At 49.0% G+C, this 17,227-nt stretch overlaps 1 protein-coding gene across 1 annotated transcript in view; it reads right to left on the bottom strand.

Annotated features, from left to right (window-relative positions):
* The window catches only part of PTPRN2 (protein tyrosine phosphatase receptor type N2), a 697,051-nt gene extending 686,036 nt beyond the window's left edge, over positions 1 to 11,015 (bottom strand). Inside the window, 4 exon segments of the mRNA XM_059932932.1 lie at positions 10,330 to 10,437; positions 10,440 to 10,527; positions 10,529 to 10,912; positions 10,914 to 11,015. Coding sequence (XP_059788915.1) covers positions 10,330 to 10,437; positions 10,440 to 10,527; positions 10,529 to 10,912; positions 10,914 to 11,015 — 682 coding nt within the window.
* Positions 11,016 to 17,227: the final 6,212 nt, after the last annotated feature.

Here is a 17,227-nt window from a genome sequence, read left to right as displayed (position 1 = left end):
TTTGCAAATATGTTCCTATAAAAGGGTTTCATCTTCAAGAAATACATGGAAAAGACTCTGACAAGTACAGGTTTCTGGTAACGGACTGTACTGCTGAACTGAATGAATAAGCATTTTCAGAACTCTAATGAAAAACTGATGAACTGGGGCTTCCCTGGTGGCGCAGTGGTTGAGAATCTGCCTGCCAATGCAGGGGACACGGGTTCGAGCCCTGGTCCGGGAGGATCCCACATGCCGCGGAGCAAATGGGCCCGTGAGCCACAATTGCTGAGCCTGCGCGTCTGGAGCCTGTGCTCCGCAACAAGAGAGGCCGCGATGGTGAGAGGCCTGCGCATCGCGATGAAGAGTGGCCCCCGCTTGCCGCAACTAGAGAAAGCCCTCGCACAGAAACGAAGACCCAACACAGCCATAAATAAATAAATAAATAAAATTTAAAAAAAAAAAAAAAAAAAAAAAAACTGATGAACTCATAAAAGTGCTAACAAAAGATCAAGATGAAAAAAAAAAATTAATTACATGGGACTGAGTGAACTGATGAGGATGAGTATAATTTTTGTGACTTTCTGTCTGAATTTAAAAAAAAAAAAAAAAAAAAATTCCACAAGGACTCAGAGGCAAAGAATATACAAATCAATTTTCACTGCAAAGTAAAGGAGCTGTTACAGTGGAGGATTACTGGACTGAATGTCAATACTATGACATAGTATGAGTGTGTTTCATGTTTGGTAATTGCAATCATTGTTGCTTTTGTTGTGGTCATCCATGTACAATGCTTGGTGTCAGTCGATTTATCTCTTGTAAAAATAAAATACAGTGTGTGTGTGTGTGAAAAATAAATAAATAAATAAATTAATTAATTAATTAATTTAAAAAAAAAAAAAAAAAAACCATGGGTCCTGGCCATACCACTGCTGCCCAATCGCAGTGAGACCACTGGTGACGGCGTCGCTCGCTCCCAGGAGCACCCCGCCCTGAAGGACTCATGTGCAGCTGCCCAACTTCCGCTCAACTTTTCCCTTCATCCACGTCAAGAAGGCTCACTGACACTGGTCAGTAAAATCCCCGCACACGTAGGGGTTCCATGAACGGGAGCTGAATGGTGAAAGGCTCAGGTCTAGGGGTCAGGAGCCCTGGGTTTTAGTTTTACTAATTCCCCCCCCCCCTTGTAAACTTGACCAAGTCAATACATCTCAAAAATTCAGAAAGATTATGAGGATCAGGGCACGCACGTGTCAAACTTTGCCATAGTTCCCTGAAGCCAGAACATTGCAATGGTTCCAAAAGGAACAATGTAGCAGTTCTGATTAACACTTCAGGGTATTTTTCAAAATTACCAATTTGCAACACCTACTGCTATAGAAAAGCAAAGCGCCTCAGGTCTGAGAGATAATGAGCCCCTGACAGCTGTTTGGGGAAGGGCTCTCAGCCCTTCCTTTGTGAGGTGGGGAAACGTCTGCTTCTGCTGACCGTGGGCAACCTCCAATATGTGTGTGTTTTATTTGAGCACACCAGACTTTTTAAAGAAAAGACCAAGTGGTCCAGCAAGTTTTAGTGTTATTTTCATTTCTCTCTTTTAAAGCAAACTTTCTCCTGATCCCCAAGCAACATGGGGTTCCTTGCTTAGCCCATTGCTTCAATGGTGATTCAGACCTCACTTTCTAAGTGTGGCCCCAGAGGGTCCAAACCTGCAGCCGCATTCTAACACATCCCCCGTGACTCAATCACATCTCAGTTTGAGAACCTGTGTGAGACAAGACGCTGCTTAAGAGGCAGATATCCCTGGGGCGAACATGCCACGCCTTAAATCACACTGGTTTCCCCGCTGCCCATGCTCGGCTGGAACTCCACAGTTTGGGTGAGCCTGGTCACTGAGAAAGGAGCCTGAAGGACGCCCACAGACGGAAGTCTCCATAGACACGTTCCCACAGGGTGAAACCTGCGACCACAAATCTAGTGCCGAGGGCGTCAGCAGAGAGGCCAACGGACACGAGTCTTCTACGGGGCTCGCGAGACCTCCAGTGCCCGTCTTCTGAGGTGGCGCGAGGGGCGCAGAGCCTGGCTCCACCTTCCCTTCGCGCCAGAAGTGATCGTGAAATTGACAACAACGGCAGCAAACAAAATCCGAGTCAACACAGCCGCACCCAGGGCCTGTCTGCATTAGGACACCCCTCCACCTCCCACAGACAAAGCCAGCGCTGGGGTAAAGTTTCCCGTATAAACCGTCGTTTAGCGCTAACAGCAGCACCTCCAATCCTCCCCACACGTGCTGGCACTTGCGCAGGAGGCCTGAGGAAGGACAGTGTGCTGACAGACACCGTGAGAGGGAAGCTCTTCAGTTACCACCGGCTCAATAATTCATGAAGCGCGTCTTCCGTTGTACCGCCAACCCCACCGGTTACACGGGGCTGGAAGGCCTGCAGCAGGAGTCCAGGATCGATATGATGAACGCTGCAGAGGGCCCGTGCCAGAACGTGATGGGACCCAGCTCAAAATCACATATGTGGATGGAGCAGATTAACTAAATACCAAACCAAAGACATAAAAAGCCTTCCTTATACTGAGTACCATGTCCTTCAAAAGCACAGGATGTCTCCCTGATCTGTCTCAGCATCAGTGGATGGCAGAGGCTGGTGAGACCAAGCAGGACCCTGAGGGGCCTTCCTGGGGACAGACCACCCCCCTTGTGTCCCCCACCTCGTTTTATAAAAAAGGTTTAGCCACCTAGGCCCTCCCCAAGTTCCAAAGAGCAAATTTAATCAGAAAAATGAGAAAGTGCAGAAACAAAGAAAAACAGTCAAGCAAGACAAAATAAGAGTTCAGCCATAAAACAAAGTCAAGGACCTTTAGTTCCTTCCCAAGGGCTATAGATAATGTCCTGCGCCATATCCTTGAGTTGTTCTGCAGATACGGAAACTCCCACCAGGTGGAAGAAGTTAACTGCTGACCACCAGCCCATAGACCCCAGACCAGTTAGAACCAGAGGGTTGATGACTGAGATTCCCAAAACACCGACCAATCAGAGCACTGTGCACGAGCTGATCACACACCCTGAGACCCTCTCTCTTACCTTGTCTTTAAAACCCTTCCCTGAAAGCCATCAGGGAGTTTGGGTCTTCTGAGCACGAGCTGCCTGTCCTCCATGCTTGGTCCTGCAGTAAACACTGTATTTCCCTTCACTACAACCTCACGTCAGTAGACTGGCTTTGCTTCGCGTCTGGTGAGCGGACCCAAGCTTGGTTTAGAGATACTGGTAGCTCGGTATTTCCCACAGCAGTTGTTCCCTGGGGCAGGGAGTGGTCCTCCTGGCTGCAGAGGAACTGCCCACCATGGCCAAACCCTCACGCAGAGAGAGACCCCTCTGCCTCATGCAGGCAAGGAAGAAGGCGCCCCCAGCATGGGGTGACCCAAGAGCTGAAATCCCTGCCACCAAGGCACAACTGCAGACTCACAGCTAAAGTCCTGGGGGCGGCGGCGGGGAGGGGGCGGTATCCTGAAGTGGCCTCTTGGAAAAGGCAGAATCACTGATCATCCAGCATTAACTATTCACCGATGCCCTTTTCTTGAAGTTCAACACAGGAAGGATTCAAACATAACAGACACAGGGTACATCAGGAAGAACCAAAAGCATAATGAAATGCAAGGCTTATTCTTACAGCAGTTTGCAAATTGGCCGTGATGTTTCATAATCTGAAGTTTGGGTGAGGCAGTGCCAACACCCAGCTGGTGCAAGCTGGAAAAACAACTGGGCTGCAAACCCTTGGAAATACAACTTGATTACAACGAACGCCTCTCCCAAACGGAGCTAATCACACAGCATTCAGCTGCTCCCGGCGGCTTGCACGGGAGCACCGGACGTGCGTTCCTGTCTCCAACATTTGGGCCTCCTTGTCGGCTTGGGCCACACCCCTTCTGCGAGCCCCATGGCCTGAAGCAGGCCCAACTGTGGCAGGGAAAGGAGAGGGGGGCCCAAGGCCCTGGGGGACTCTACAGGCCCAGTCTCACCTCCCTTCATCTCATCCCCCAATAAGCTTTGAAAAGATGGTGACATCTTTCATAAGATTCCTATTTTTTAATGAACAGTCTTTTCTATTTACAGGCCATATGTATATATATTTAAAACCTGCCAATGGGATCGTGCTTTACACTGGCTATTTACTATCATGGTTAAGAACTCGGGCCCGAAGCCACAGTGCCTGAGTGTGTCTATGAAACGTGCATCAGAATAGCTCCTCCATCACAGGGCCGTTGCGAGGACTAAACAAGATGACCAGGATAAAGGGCAGAGCAGTGCCAGGCACACAGCAAGCTCTCCATGGGAGCTAACTGTTACTCCAAGTATCATTCGCCAAAGCTCCAAAGACTCTTCCACCTCATTCTTTCCAACAGCTGCAGATTCTGTGGTATGAATACAGCATACATTTAACCAGTCTCTTAGTAAGAAAAAGTAAGTTGTTTCTAGTATCCTTTTCTTTTTTTAATTAATTTATTTTTTTTTTGGCTGCGTTGAGTCTTTGTTGCTGCACGCGGGCTTTCTCTAGTTGGGGCGAGCGGGGGCTACTCTTCCTTGCAGTGCGTGGGCTTCTCATCGCGGTGGCTCCTCTTTGTTGTGGAGCACGGGCTCTAGGCGCGTGGGCTTCAGTAGTTGTGGCAGGAGGGCTCAGTAGTTGTGGCTCGTGGGTTCTAGAGCGCAGGCTCAGTAGTGGTGGCGCACGGGCTTAGTTGCTCTGTGGCATGTGAGATCTTCCGGGACCAGGGCTCGAACCCGTGTCTCCTGCATTGGCAGGCGGATTCTTAATCACTGTACCACCAGGGAAGTCCCTCTAGTATCCTTTTGTAACAGAAAAATGCAGCAGTGAAGATCCTTGCACAAACATCACTGCAAAAGCTGAAGCAACTCTACTCCCACCAAGAGGGCATGAGGGCGGGGCACCCCATGCCCCCGCCGGTCACCCCAGTGCTGTGTGAGGCGTGGAGACCGAACGAGAACGTGAGCAGCACCCAAGCCCAGGGTGGCGCGTCAGCAGGGAGCCAGGCTGTGTGTGGCTGCCAGGCTCCTGCCCCGCCCCATCCCAGCTGAGCACCCCTGGGGGCACCTGCCCTGATCCCCTCACCTCCCACTGTGTCCCCCATCTCCGTTTAGAACCCTTTTGCTTTAGCTTCACCTGGCACATGTTTATGTATAGGGCAGGTAAGGCCCGGAGAGCACCAGCGCAGCCAGCAGGCCGCCAATCCTTTAGCCCCAGGAAAGGCTCCACGACCTAAATCAGCCAGGAACGTGAAGGAGAACGAGGGTCTTGCTGGAGCAAGGAGACGCATGTGCAAACCCGAGAAGAACCGCGCCGTGGGGCAAGCGGGGCCCACATCGTGCCTGTGTGCGAGTGCTCGCTTCTCCGTGGGATCTGCATCCGGGAGAAACCACAGGGAGACCCAGGTCCAAGCCCCGTCCTGTATGCCGCGGCCCCGGGGCTGTGCAGGGCTTGGAACCCCGTATCATGGGGAGAGAGGCGAGGCCTGACCAAACAGGCTTGAGGCTCCCCCTTTCTAAAACCATGAGGTTCCCAGGACAGAAGGTGGCCCACGGTGCATCCGGTCTGAGGAACGGGATCTGACTGTACATGTAGCGAGGGTTAACTTTTAGATGGTTAACTTTTACCTGCAAATACGCAGTTCATACAGGCAACATTTGTGGCTACATGACATAGATTGTCAAAACAGCTAAATAAGCAACTTTCAAATACAGCCATCTGGAAGGGGAGCTTTGCAGACGGCCGAGAGCCACCCCCCACCCAACCGGTCATCTCCACCCCACGGGCCATCGGGCTCCGCCGGGCCCGGCACTAAGTGGCCATGTCCACAGAAGTGCAGCTTCCCTTGGAAGCCCAGCGTGGGGAGGGCCCCTAACTGGACGCCAGACTTCCCCGGCCTCGGCAGAGAGTCCATGTGGAGCCCCAGGGAGCAGACACCTGGCGCTGGGGGTCCCAACGCCGCTCTGTCACGCCAGGACTCCACACAATAAACAGGAACGACCCGACCCCTGCCTCACCGCAACGTGCCGCTTACAGGACAGCGGACTGAGGCACGAGGCGTTAAGGGCCCCCCTCACGCGGCCGCAACCCAGGCTTCCACCACAGCGCCATCCCCGAAGACGTTTCCTTCCTCTGAGCCATCTCCTCCTCTTGAAAACCTCTCCCTGAGATTACAAACCGTTCTGAAGACACTGAAGATCAACCACAGCCGTCAGAAGGTCCTGCTAGCTCCTCAAGCCCTCAAGACGAGAACATCAGACAGAGGGTCACCCGTGACGCTGCAGAGCCCTCTCCAGGTCAGCGCGCGGCCCCAAGGCCTGCCTCCCTTCCTCGAGCCCCAGCCAGTCGCCCGGCACGCGCAGCCCCGACCTTTAACCCCAGGACACCTGATCCCTGTGCTGGTGACCTTCAGAGGTGGGGGGCCCTGGACTAGCGAAACTGGGGTCCTTTCTGAGCTTCTGGGTTTCCTTCCTTCAAACGTCTCCAGAGGAGAAAAGGATTTCCATCCTCATGGTTTTCTCCGGGTGGGAGGAGGGCAGAGCTCCCCTGGTCTTCGCCGGTTACCAGACAGTCCTGTTCGTGGCCGGTCCGTTAGCAAACACCAAAACCATGGCAGTGATCAAAAATTAACGGAAGCCAAATGGCCTTCATCCAACTGAATGAATGAAAATGTATCTTGCCCTGTGCTTCCCTGGATATTTATGGTGTTTATTCCCATCTTTTCTAGGCCTGAAGGTTCCTGAGCTCTCGCCAGGCTGTCCTGTCACTGTGACAAACGGGCTGGCTGAGGCCGCTGTGCCTGCAATTGCATTTCCCCCCTCCAAACAGAACAGATCAGACATTACCCAGGCAGCATTTATTTTAGGAAGGCTTTTCATTATGGCGAGGTAAAATGTCAGGGCTGAGGCTCCGTGGGCGCCCTCCAGACCTCCAGGCTCGCGCATTATCTGACACACGCACACGTTCCTGGCCTGTGCTGAGCGGCCTGGCCCGCTCCCCCAAAGCCGGCAACCCAACGTCCAAGTTGATTAACCGATGGAAGTTCTGGAGGAAGGACAGCCTCCAGGATGGGGGCGAGAGGCGGGCGGGCGCTTCGTGCTGGAAGTGCTCCGAGGAGGAGGAGCAGAGTCATGCGGGCTCTCGGGGAAGGGGAGGCTCGGGAAAGGTCCCGGCCCCGGACCAGGCGCCTCTCCCCAGCCCAGGTGTGCAGGGTGGCTGTGCAGGCCATCCTGGGCACAGAGCTGACCCGCACGCTGCCAGCTATGCCCACGACTGCCACTAAGACACTGCAGAGGGCGGTGACTCCCTTTACTTATCAAAAACGAGTGTTTATAAATTGTATACCTATAAGTATATCTAGTTCAACTTCCTTATTACATATATATAAACAGGGAAACTGAGGTCCAGAGAAAGTAGATAATTTGGTCACTCACAATATCATGAAACCCCTTACTTTTTTTCTGTTACTCACAGATAATTTAATGATGATAGGGACATTAAATAACTCCTTCTGGGGTCCTCGGTCTGGGAGAAAAAACAACTTTTAGTCTAGATTTCCTTTTTCCAACATACCGAGGGAATATGCAGGGAAAGGAGGTCTCCAAATATTGGTGTCAATCATATGCCTGACTTATACTGCACAATTTGGGATACTTGCCACAAATACCTAAACAAATGTTTCTGGAGCAGATCATTCACCTGTCACACTTCACAGAAATACTGCTTCAACGCAGTGACCTTAGGGAGCCCTGCTGTGTGGTGTATTTGAAAGTTGTTGAGAGAGTAGATCTTCAAAGTTCTCATCACAGGAAAAAACATTTTTTTCTTTTTTCTTTTTGTTATCTATATGATGGATGTTAACTAAACTTGCTGTAATCATTTCACAATACACGGAAGTCAAGTCATTACGCTGCACACCTTAAACCTACACAGTGCTGTGTGTCAGCTGTATCTCAATAAAACTGAAATGGAAAAAAATAAACATTCCTTAAAATAGCCGTTTGTATTCTTTTAATCCTGCAAACTAGTAACCATTTTTTTCAAATGTGGGGAACTGATACAAAGTTGCCAAATCTTTACAGTTCCAATTTTAAATGCTTATAGAAAAAAACCCTACCACCTGCTATCACAATCACTTCTTAAAAGAAAAATCACTAACAAAAAAAGAGAGAATATAATAAAATTTTTTAAGTCTTTCCCAGTGAATAGATCTGACCTGATGGAAACGAGTCACTCGTCGCCCCTTTGGCACCGAGGACGTCAGGTCTGCCCTGCCCTCACCAGGAGCTCAGACCCGGTCCTCGGGGCGGCCCAGGGGAAATGATCCACGCCAGTCACTCCCGGGGCGCACGTCCCCCGTCCTCTCAAGGTTTCGGGCTATAACTCGGGCTTTGTAAGGGAGCATGGACTGACTTCCAAGACCTGGATCATCACTGAGCAGCCTGGAAAGAAATCAAGTTTGGGCCTTCACAAAACGGAGGGCGCACCCAGCCCCGCCGTCCTGACACTCAGGGACCTGACGTGACATTCATCACTGCGAGTTGGGGCAGAAGCCGGGGAGCCAGGCAAGGGCGGTTTGCTAAGGCTGGGAACACTGAATGGTGTGTGTGTGCGCATCCACCTAAGCTCGCTGCCCGCAGAGAACGTGCCTGTCTGTTCACAATGACAGAAGAAGCAGAATCACCCTGTCCGGCAGGAGGAGGACTAGGAGAGGCCCACTTGATGCTGATGCATCCGCCGTCCTTGCTACAGACGAGGTGTCCTCTCAAGAGACCAAGAGACCGTGGTGGCCGCACCGTCTGTGAAGCCCCTCGGGCGCTGGCCGTCCTTCCCGCTGGCCGAAACCACGCTGCTGTCCCCCTGCCTTCCAGCAGCAAGCACACACGGTCAGTCTGAATTCTAAGCCCGCCAATGCCACCTTGCACCTCACCCCTGCCAGAAAATTCAGAGCACCAGGCCCGCAAACGGGGAAGGCCAGGACAAGAGCGATGCGAAAAGCCCGCTTCAAAAGATCAGGAAGCCTCTGCTCAGAGCAATGCTGCCTTCCTGCCCCAGAGCTGCAAACAGTGTGTGATATAAGCCCAATTTCCAGGGCATTTCACTCATAAAGCAGGAGGCCCGGGTCTGCCCTGACCCCCGCCTCCCTCTCTGGCTTCACTGTCTTCAGGTCTCAGGACCCGGGCTGCTCCGCCAGGTCTTATCACAGGGGTGCTGCCCCAAGACCTGGAGCGCCACATACCAGAAACAGGGGCAGCCTCTGAGCCAAACCAGAGCCGTCAAAGGGAGGACGCTCGCAACTCCGGGCCACACCTCTACCGCAGGTTCAGACGCCGTCCACTCACAGCCTGGGCCTGGGACCAGAAGGTCACGACTCGCCGAGCATCCCACGTGGGTCTGTGCGGTCAGGACAGGACAACTGAGCGCTCACACCCCTGCCGACACCACCAAGCGTGCAAATCTAAACAAGAGCCCTTCCTTCTCACTCTCGTTTCCTTTCCACAAACACTTCACTTTCAGTTTTTCCTCGTTGTTCATTTAGGACACAGCCCAGAGAAGCCGAAGGTCAATTCCAGACACAAGCCACGCAGAGCACAGAGCAGAGAAATAGAGAATACCCTTACAGGCCCCTGAACTCACCGCCGGTCAGCAGAGGCACCTAAAGAGGATGGGTCACCTTTTAGCCACTCAGTGCTGATACATGGAACACTTTATAAGCTGCTAGACTGAGGTCAGGTAGTTCGTGGCTAAGGAGACAATTCATAGCACAGAAGCTGAGACGTTTGTATCTTTTTAGGGACGGCTCCTCCGTTAGGGATTTACAGAAGAGCTTTCTTCTCTCACCCCAGCAGCTACCCCATGCAAAGCCCCAAAGGACCCAGACAACAAATCACAGAGGCCATGAAGGACGAGGAGGTGGGGAGGAAGGCCAGGACACAGGAGCCCTGCCTTTCCAAACGCCCGCCCTGGGGCCACCACGTTCGTACAAAAGCGTTCTGCAAGGTGTGTTTTCAAGCTGGACCTGACACTCCGCCTGCAGAGTCTTCAGGTTCTAAACGGGTCCCTCTTTCACTTCTTTTATTCTACCTGTTGCAGGGTTTGGGATTTTTGTTTGTTTTGGCATGTTGTTGTTTTTTAGTAAGGCCCACGTTCGTCAGCACAGCTAATGAGAAACATGGGAAACATCTATTTCTTCAGGGTCCCAAAAGGTAAACGTCAACTTCGCAAGTGCTACTTCCCTTTCCTGGCAAGAATTAGGAAACACAACAAAATAAATATCCATGGAATAAAAAAATTTAGTACTTACACATGAAGGTCTTCTCACATGGAAAGCCCTTTCCAGATAAGGACTTCCCAAACCAACAACGTGTATGCGGCATGGAAAATTCTCCAGTTATTAAGTGAATTAACTTAATAAAATTCCGTTATACGACAAGCACTAGGAATTTACAGGAAAGAGGCCCTGGTGATCTTCTGGAGGCAGGGAAGATTCTGGAGGGCAGGGAAGGTTCTGGAGGGCAGGAGAGGTTCTGGCAACAGGGAAAGCTCTGAAACCATGGATAATTAGTCAGATCCATTTCACCCGCCTTCACTAATCCAGGTCCTTTTAAGATCTCCGTGTCCTCCAAGCACCACGTAGGCTAAACAATAAGATGTTTGCCTGAGTTGTTTTCCAGGAACTTGGAATCAGCTGCGCCTAGTTTGAGCTGAGCTGGTTGAGACAAGATAGGACCACCAACCCTCCAACTGGGCCTGCACGAGTGTCCGCTCAGTGACCTTTTGAACGTGCAGAGGCCTGTAGCCCAGTCACCCCCGCGCAGAACTACGACTCCCGCACCTTTTCCCAAGCACCTTTCCCCACCCTCTCCATGCTTCCCAGGCCTCGGACTGCCCTCCTTCTTTATTTCTTATCCCATAGATAGCCCCGAGCCCCTTGCCTTCGGAGAGGCCTGCCTTGCAAATAAACCCTCTCTTCGCTGCCAAGCTCAGCATCTCAGCATTTTGGTTGAACCTGGTGTGGTTAAGAGTTCAGGAAGGCAGGGAAGGTTCTGGAGGGCAGGGAGACACTGACTTGTGTTTGCACGTCCAGTGCCCAGTATAGGGCCTGGCACACAGTACATGCTCAGTTCACTGCAGCGGTAAGAGGTTTTTCTACATGGCTAACTGTATAGTTCAGAGGAAAATCGACACTCTTTGTTCATAATGAGAATAGAGAAACCTGACAAAGGATAAATATCTGAATTTTCCTCAAAATGTACCACTGTCCCTTGGTATCCATGGGGAATTGGTTCCAAGACCCACCATGGATACCAAAATCCACGGATGCTCAAGTCCCAAGTTTGGGCCTCTGTATCTGTGGTTCCTCATCCATCGATTCAAACAACCACAGATTGTAGTGTAACGTATTAATCGAAAAAAACCCACACGTAAGTGGATTCACACAGTTCAAACCCATGCCATTCAAGGGTGGACTGTCATTTTGTTTAGTCCTGGGCACAGATGTGAACTGTGGCGCTACCTCTAAGCTCTAAGGATGTCACCTTCCTCCAGAGAAGCCTGGTTCTTGCTTCTGTCTGGTGACTAAGGACTGAGGGCCCCGAGAGCCTTATCTAGCCAGGATGAGGTGGTTCGCAGCTGGACCTCTGTCCCTGCGAGGCCTGTCCTGTCTCCATTGATCCGCTTCTTGTCCACAGCCCACTGGGGCCCCAGCCCCAAATGGCACCTCAGAGACACTCCAAGGACCCCTGCCTGGGAAGCAGGGAGCCCTCCCCAGAACTGGCTGATGCTCTGATCCGTCTTCTCCTAGAGTTCCACCCCTAACTCTTCACTCTGATTCTTTTTCTGTCTCCTACCCCTTGTCCAGGTTCTCTTGTGTTCTAGTGGGTTAGTCAAACGCCTCAGTCCACCACTAATGGACACAGAACTCCCTCTGGAATCTTTGGCATTGAAATAGCTTTAGACTTGGTCTTCAGTAGAAAGCAATTAAGCGGACGTGAAAATGGTGGTTTCTAAATGAAGATGAGAGCATGGTATGGTCATTCAGCCCACTGATTGGTGCCAGTAGAGGAAGCCCCCACATATGAGTTTATATTTTCTGAGTGATTTACATTTTATTCCAACTGAATAAGCAAACCTCACTTCCTGACATTTTCTAAGCTGAAGACTAGTCATTCACTCATTTTGAAATGTTCTTAGAATGAGAATCTGAATTTTATAAAGTGTCATTCTGGAGGTTAGAGTGACGCATAATGAATAGTAGCAAGAAAATCTGATGCTTATAATGTAGAAATGTATTCCCTTCCCTCGTCCCACTTTTATAAAAATAGTTGATAGGAATTAGTCATCGGATAATCAACAGTCCTTTGTATTTCACTGGCTTTTTATACCAACCCAGAGAAATGGGGTGGGGAACAAGAAATGGAATCTGCTTCCTAGAAATGCACAAAACATCAACTTTGGGTGCTGATGAGGCCAGAAGAGATGTTCAGATACTCAAGAAATTTTCAAAATAAGATTATGTATATTTGTGAAAAATAGTCATTCTTTTTTTTTTGGCTGCGTTGGGTCTTCGTTACTGCACTCGGGCTTTCTCTCTAGCTGCGGAGAGCGGGGGCTACTCTTCGTTGCGGTGCGTGGGCTTCTCATTGCAGTGGCTTCTCTTGTTGCAGAGCATGGGCTCTAGGCACGCGGGCTTCAGTAGTTGTGGCACATGGGATCAGCAGTTGTGGCTTGCGGGCTTTAGCGCACAGGCTCAGTAGTTGTGGCACACGGGCTTAGTTGCTCCACAGCGTGTGGGATCTTCCCCAACCAGGGATCGAACCTGTGTCCCCTGCATTGGCAGGTGGATTCTTAACCACCGCACCACCAGGGAAGTCCCCAGTATCACTTTTGAAAATAAAGAGTCCAATCACAGAGTAACTGGAAGGGAGTCTGGAAGAGTAACTGGGCAAGTGTCCCGACTTCCAGCAAGTGCTCGCCCACACTTCATGGCTATGTTTATTCTGCCCGTGAGGACTTTCAGACCAAGAGAACCCCCCGTATCCCTCTTCAGGCTCTGTCTGGGTCAGTCTGGGAGGCTTCGTGATCACCACATCCCCAGGTCTGAATCTCCTTACTTAGTAGTTATTTATAAATTGATGAAACTGGACCAGGGAATCTTTTCCAGCTCTGAAAGTCTATAATTGGCTCATTCATTTATTCAGCAAATATGACTGAGTGTATATATTCAGATATGCCCACCATTACACCGACTTAAAACTAAGTGTTTCTGATATATGGGCTCACTCTGCAGCCGCACGAGGTCTGTGGCAAACAGGCCCGTGAGTTCTTGGGAAGGAAGGGTGGACCACCCTCGAGGGGCCCTCTCAATGTGCTGCCGCTCATGTGTGCCCGGTGACGTGATTTATGATCTATTTTAACTAAACACAATATGAATCAGATTTGAAGGGATTCTTGCAAAGAAATCATGGATTGTTAATGATGACACTAACTCAGAAAATGGGATGAGCTGATACTTCTCCAGGCGGGAGCCCTTCAGACACAATGAGGTCAAAGGAATGGCAATTTAATCAGACCCAACAAGAAAGCAGTCAAAAAGATTAAAAACCACCCTCCAGACTTTTTCAAATATGGGTTTACATATGTTATCATTAATGGTGGACACTGTTCTAACTGCATAGTGTGCCTTGAGACAGCGGTTTTACCCTGAAGCCACTGAGGTTGAAAAGACATTTAAAAAATAAGCATCTGAAACAATATTAATAATTTTAGTGAGTACAAAAGGTTTTTGTACCTTTGACAATAATAATTAATCATTGGCAATGTTTAACCTTTCATTCTTTTACATTTAGTTTTAATTTGTTTTATAATAAGCATTAGTTCAGTAGAGCATGTAGATAATTTGCAAATACATATACACATACGTGTATACCTCTACACGTACACATACACATGGCGCGGACCACGTCCATGAGGTGAGGTTTCCAGTAGAACAGTGACAGGGGCAGATTCTCGGGGCGGTCCCTGGTCACTGCACCAGAACTGGAGGGCATGCAGAGGAGACGAGACTTCTTTCCGTTACACTTTGTTCTGCCACCCCCATCAGCCCTCCTCTCCCTCTCCTGCAGGTGAGCACACAGCCAGCAGCTCCTCCCAAGCCCCCCCATCTGCGTCGGGGCTCCTCAGCCAGCCCGGCTGACCTTCTGGCCAGTCCTCCGGGGTGGGGGCATCCTGTGCACTGCAGGACATTCATTCAGCATCCCAGCCCCCTCTCTGGAGGTCCCAGCAGCACACCTCCCACCCCAGCTGGGGCAACCAAAAATGTCCCCAAGACAGTTGAGACCCCAGTGGAGAACCACTGGGTTACATAAAGGAACTGCACACCCCCTTCTCCAGGGGAAGGTTAAAACAACCCTCCGCCTTTTTTCAAAGGACATATTCTTCCCCCTTTATTCATTTTACACAGTAAAGCAGCAGCTTTTGATATACTGGAGGAACTATTACACCATTTGGAACACGTACACCCATACTCACATCGAATCTTTCAAAATAAGGCTTTGATTTTGGAGTTAGTACCCATTTCATCTTCTACAATCTTTGTGAAACATCTTATTTTATGTAAGATCACCTCTAACAATCTGGAACATTCTTTTTTCCCAGTGTTTGACTTTAAATGTACCCTGGATATCTGATGTTCTTTCAGAGTTCCTAAGGAAAACATTTAATCATTAAACAAATGCTACATATTCTTCAACAATATCAATTTAGACCAAACATATCACTTTTTAACATCGCCAATAGACTGCTTAATTAACGTACTAATATGTCAATAATGTAGTCTCCTAGAGCCCTAAAATGGGTTTACATCTGTATTTCACTCCCTCAGAACCTTTGGAGAATAAGAACAGGCGTATCTACATAAATATCCAAATTTTCAGCTTGATTGCACATTTTTATCTTCTCAGAATAGCACTAAATCAAGATATTCTTTGAGAACTACTTCTTCTCAGAGACAAAACAGATGTAACCAAGCAGAATCTAGTTTCATTGCTACGTATTGATACTCTTTATCCCGTACACACTTACCATATTTTTTACTAACAAGGTTTTCATTCCCAGACTGTTCCTTTGATATTGCATTGATCCATTCTCCTAGACATTTAGTTGTCATATGAATTCGTACAATGGTTTTCAGCACACCAGCAATATCATTTACACCATCTTGGTTATACATCTGTATGTATGCATCCACATCTTCTATGATGAGGGTAAATTAAAATCTAAGTTCATTATGATATGTTAGGAATAAACAGCCATTAGAAATTATCACAGAGATTGGTTCAAGATGGCGGAGTAGAAGGACGTGCTCTCACTCCCTCTTGCAAGAACACCGGAATCACAACTAACAGCTGAACAACCATCGACAGGAAGACACTGGAACTCACCAAAAAAGATACCCCACATCCAAAGACAACGGAGAAGCCACAATGAGACGGCAGGAAGGGCGCAATCACAATAAAATCAAATCCCATAACTGCTGGGTGGGTGACTCACAGACTGGAGAACACTTATACCACAGAAGTCCACCCACTGGATTGAAGGTTCTGAACCCCACGTCAGGCTTCTGAACCTGGGGGTCTGGCAACGGAAGGAGGAATTCCTAGAGAATCAGACTTGGAAGGCTAGCGGGATTTGATTGCAGGACTTCAAAAGGACTGGGGGAAACAGAGACTCCACTCTTGGATGTCACACACAAAGTAGTGTGCACATTGGGACCCAGGGGAAGGAGCAGTGACCCCACAGAGACTGAATCAGACCTACCTGCTAGTGTTGGAGGGTCTCCTGCAGAGGTGAGGGGTGGCTCTGCCTCACTGTGAGGACAAGGACACTGGCAGCAGAGGTTCTGGGAAGTACTCCTTGGCGTGAGCTCTCCCAGAGTCCGCCATTAGCCCCACCAAAGAGCCCGGGTAGGCTCCAGTGTTGGGTCGCCTCAGGCCAACCAACCAACAGGCAGGGGACCCAGCCCCACCCATCAGCAGACAAGCCCATTAAAGTTTTACTGAGCTCTGCCCACCAGAGCAACAGCCAGCCCTACCCACCACCAGTCCCTCCCATCAGGAAACTTGCACAAGCCTCTTAAATAGCCTCATCCACCAAAGGGCAGACAGCAGAAGCAAGAAGAACTACAATCCTGCAGCCTGTGGAACAAAAACCACATTCACAGAAAGACAGACAAGATGAAAAGGCAGAGGGCTATGTACCAGATGAAGGAACAAGATAAAACCCCAGAAAAACAACTAAATGAAGTGGAGATAGGCAACCTTCCAGAAAAAGAATTCAGAATAATGATAGTGAAGATGACGCAGGACCAAAAAAGAATGGAGGCAAAGATCGAGAAGATGCAAGAAATGTTTAACAAAGACCTAGAAGAATTAAAGAACAAACAAACAAACAAACAGAGATAAACAATACAATAACAGAAATGAAAAATACACTAGAAGGAATCAATAGCAGAATAACTGAGGCAGAAGGACAGATAAGTGACCTGGAAGACAGAATGGTGGAATTCACTGCTGTGGAACAGACTAAAGAAAAAAGAATGAAAAGAAATGAAGACAGCCTAAGAGACCTCTGGGACAATATTAAATGCAACAACATTTGCATTATAGGGGTCCCAGAAGGAGAAGAGAGAGAGAAAGGACCTGAGAAAATATTTGAAGAGATTATAGTTGAAAACTTCCCTAACATGGGAAAGGAAATAGCCACCCAAGTCCAGGAAGCGCAGAGTCCCATACAGAATAAACCCAAGGAGAAACACACCAAGACACATAGTAATCAAACTGGAAAAAATTAAAGACAAAGAAAAATTATTGAAAGCAGCAAGGGAAAAATGACAAATAGCATACAAGGGAACTCCCATAAGGTTAACAGCTGATTTCTCAGCAGAAACTCTACAAGCCAGAACAGAGTGGCATGATATACTTAAAGTGATGAAAGGGAAGAACCTACAACCAAGATTACTCCACCCAGCTAGGATCTCATTCAAATTCGATGGAGAAATCAAAAGTTTTACAGACAAGCAAAAGCTGAGAGAATTCAGCACCACCAAACCAGCTCTACAACAAATGCTAAAGGAACTTCTCTAAGTGGGAAACACAAGAGAAGAAAAGGACCTACAAAATCAAACCCAAAACAATTGAGAAAAT

The sequence above is a fragment of the Balaenoptera ricei genome, chromosome 9 (assembly GCF_028023285.1).
Source record: "Balaenoptera ricei isolate mBalRic1 chromosome 9, mBalRic1.hap2, whole genome shotgun sequence".
In the NCBI taxonomy this organism is placed as follows: domain Eukaryota; kingdom Metazoa; phylum Chordata; class Mammalia; order Artiodactyla; family Balaenopteridae; genus Balaenoptera; species Balaenoptera ricei.
Note: the sequence above shows the minus strand (reverse complement) of the source record. Positions and strands in the feature narration are given on the sequence as shown.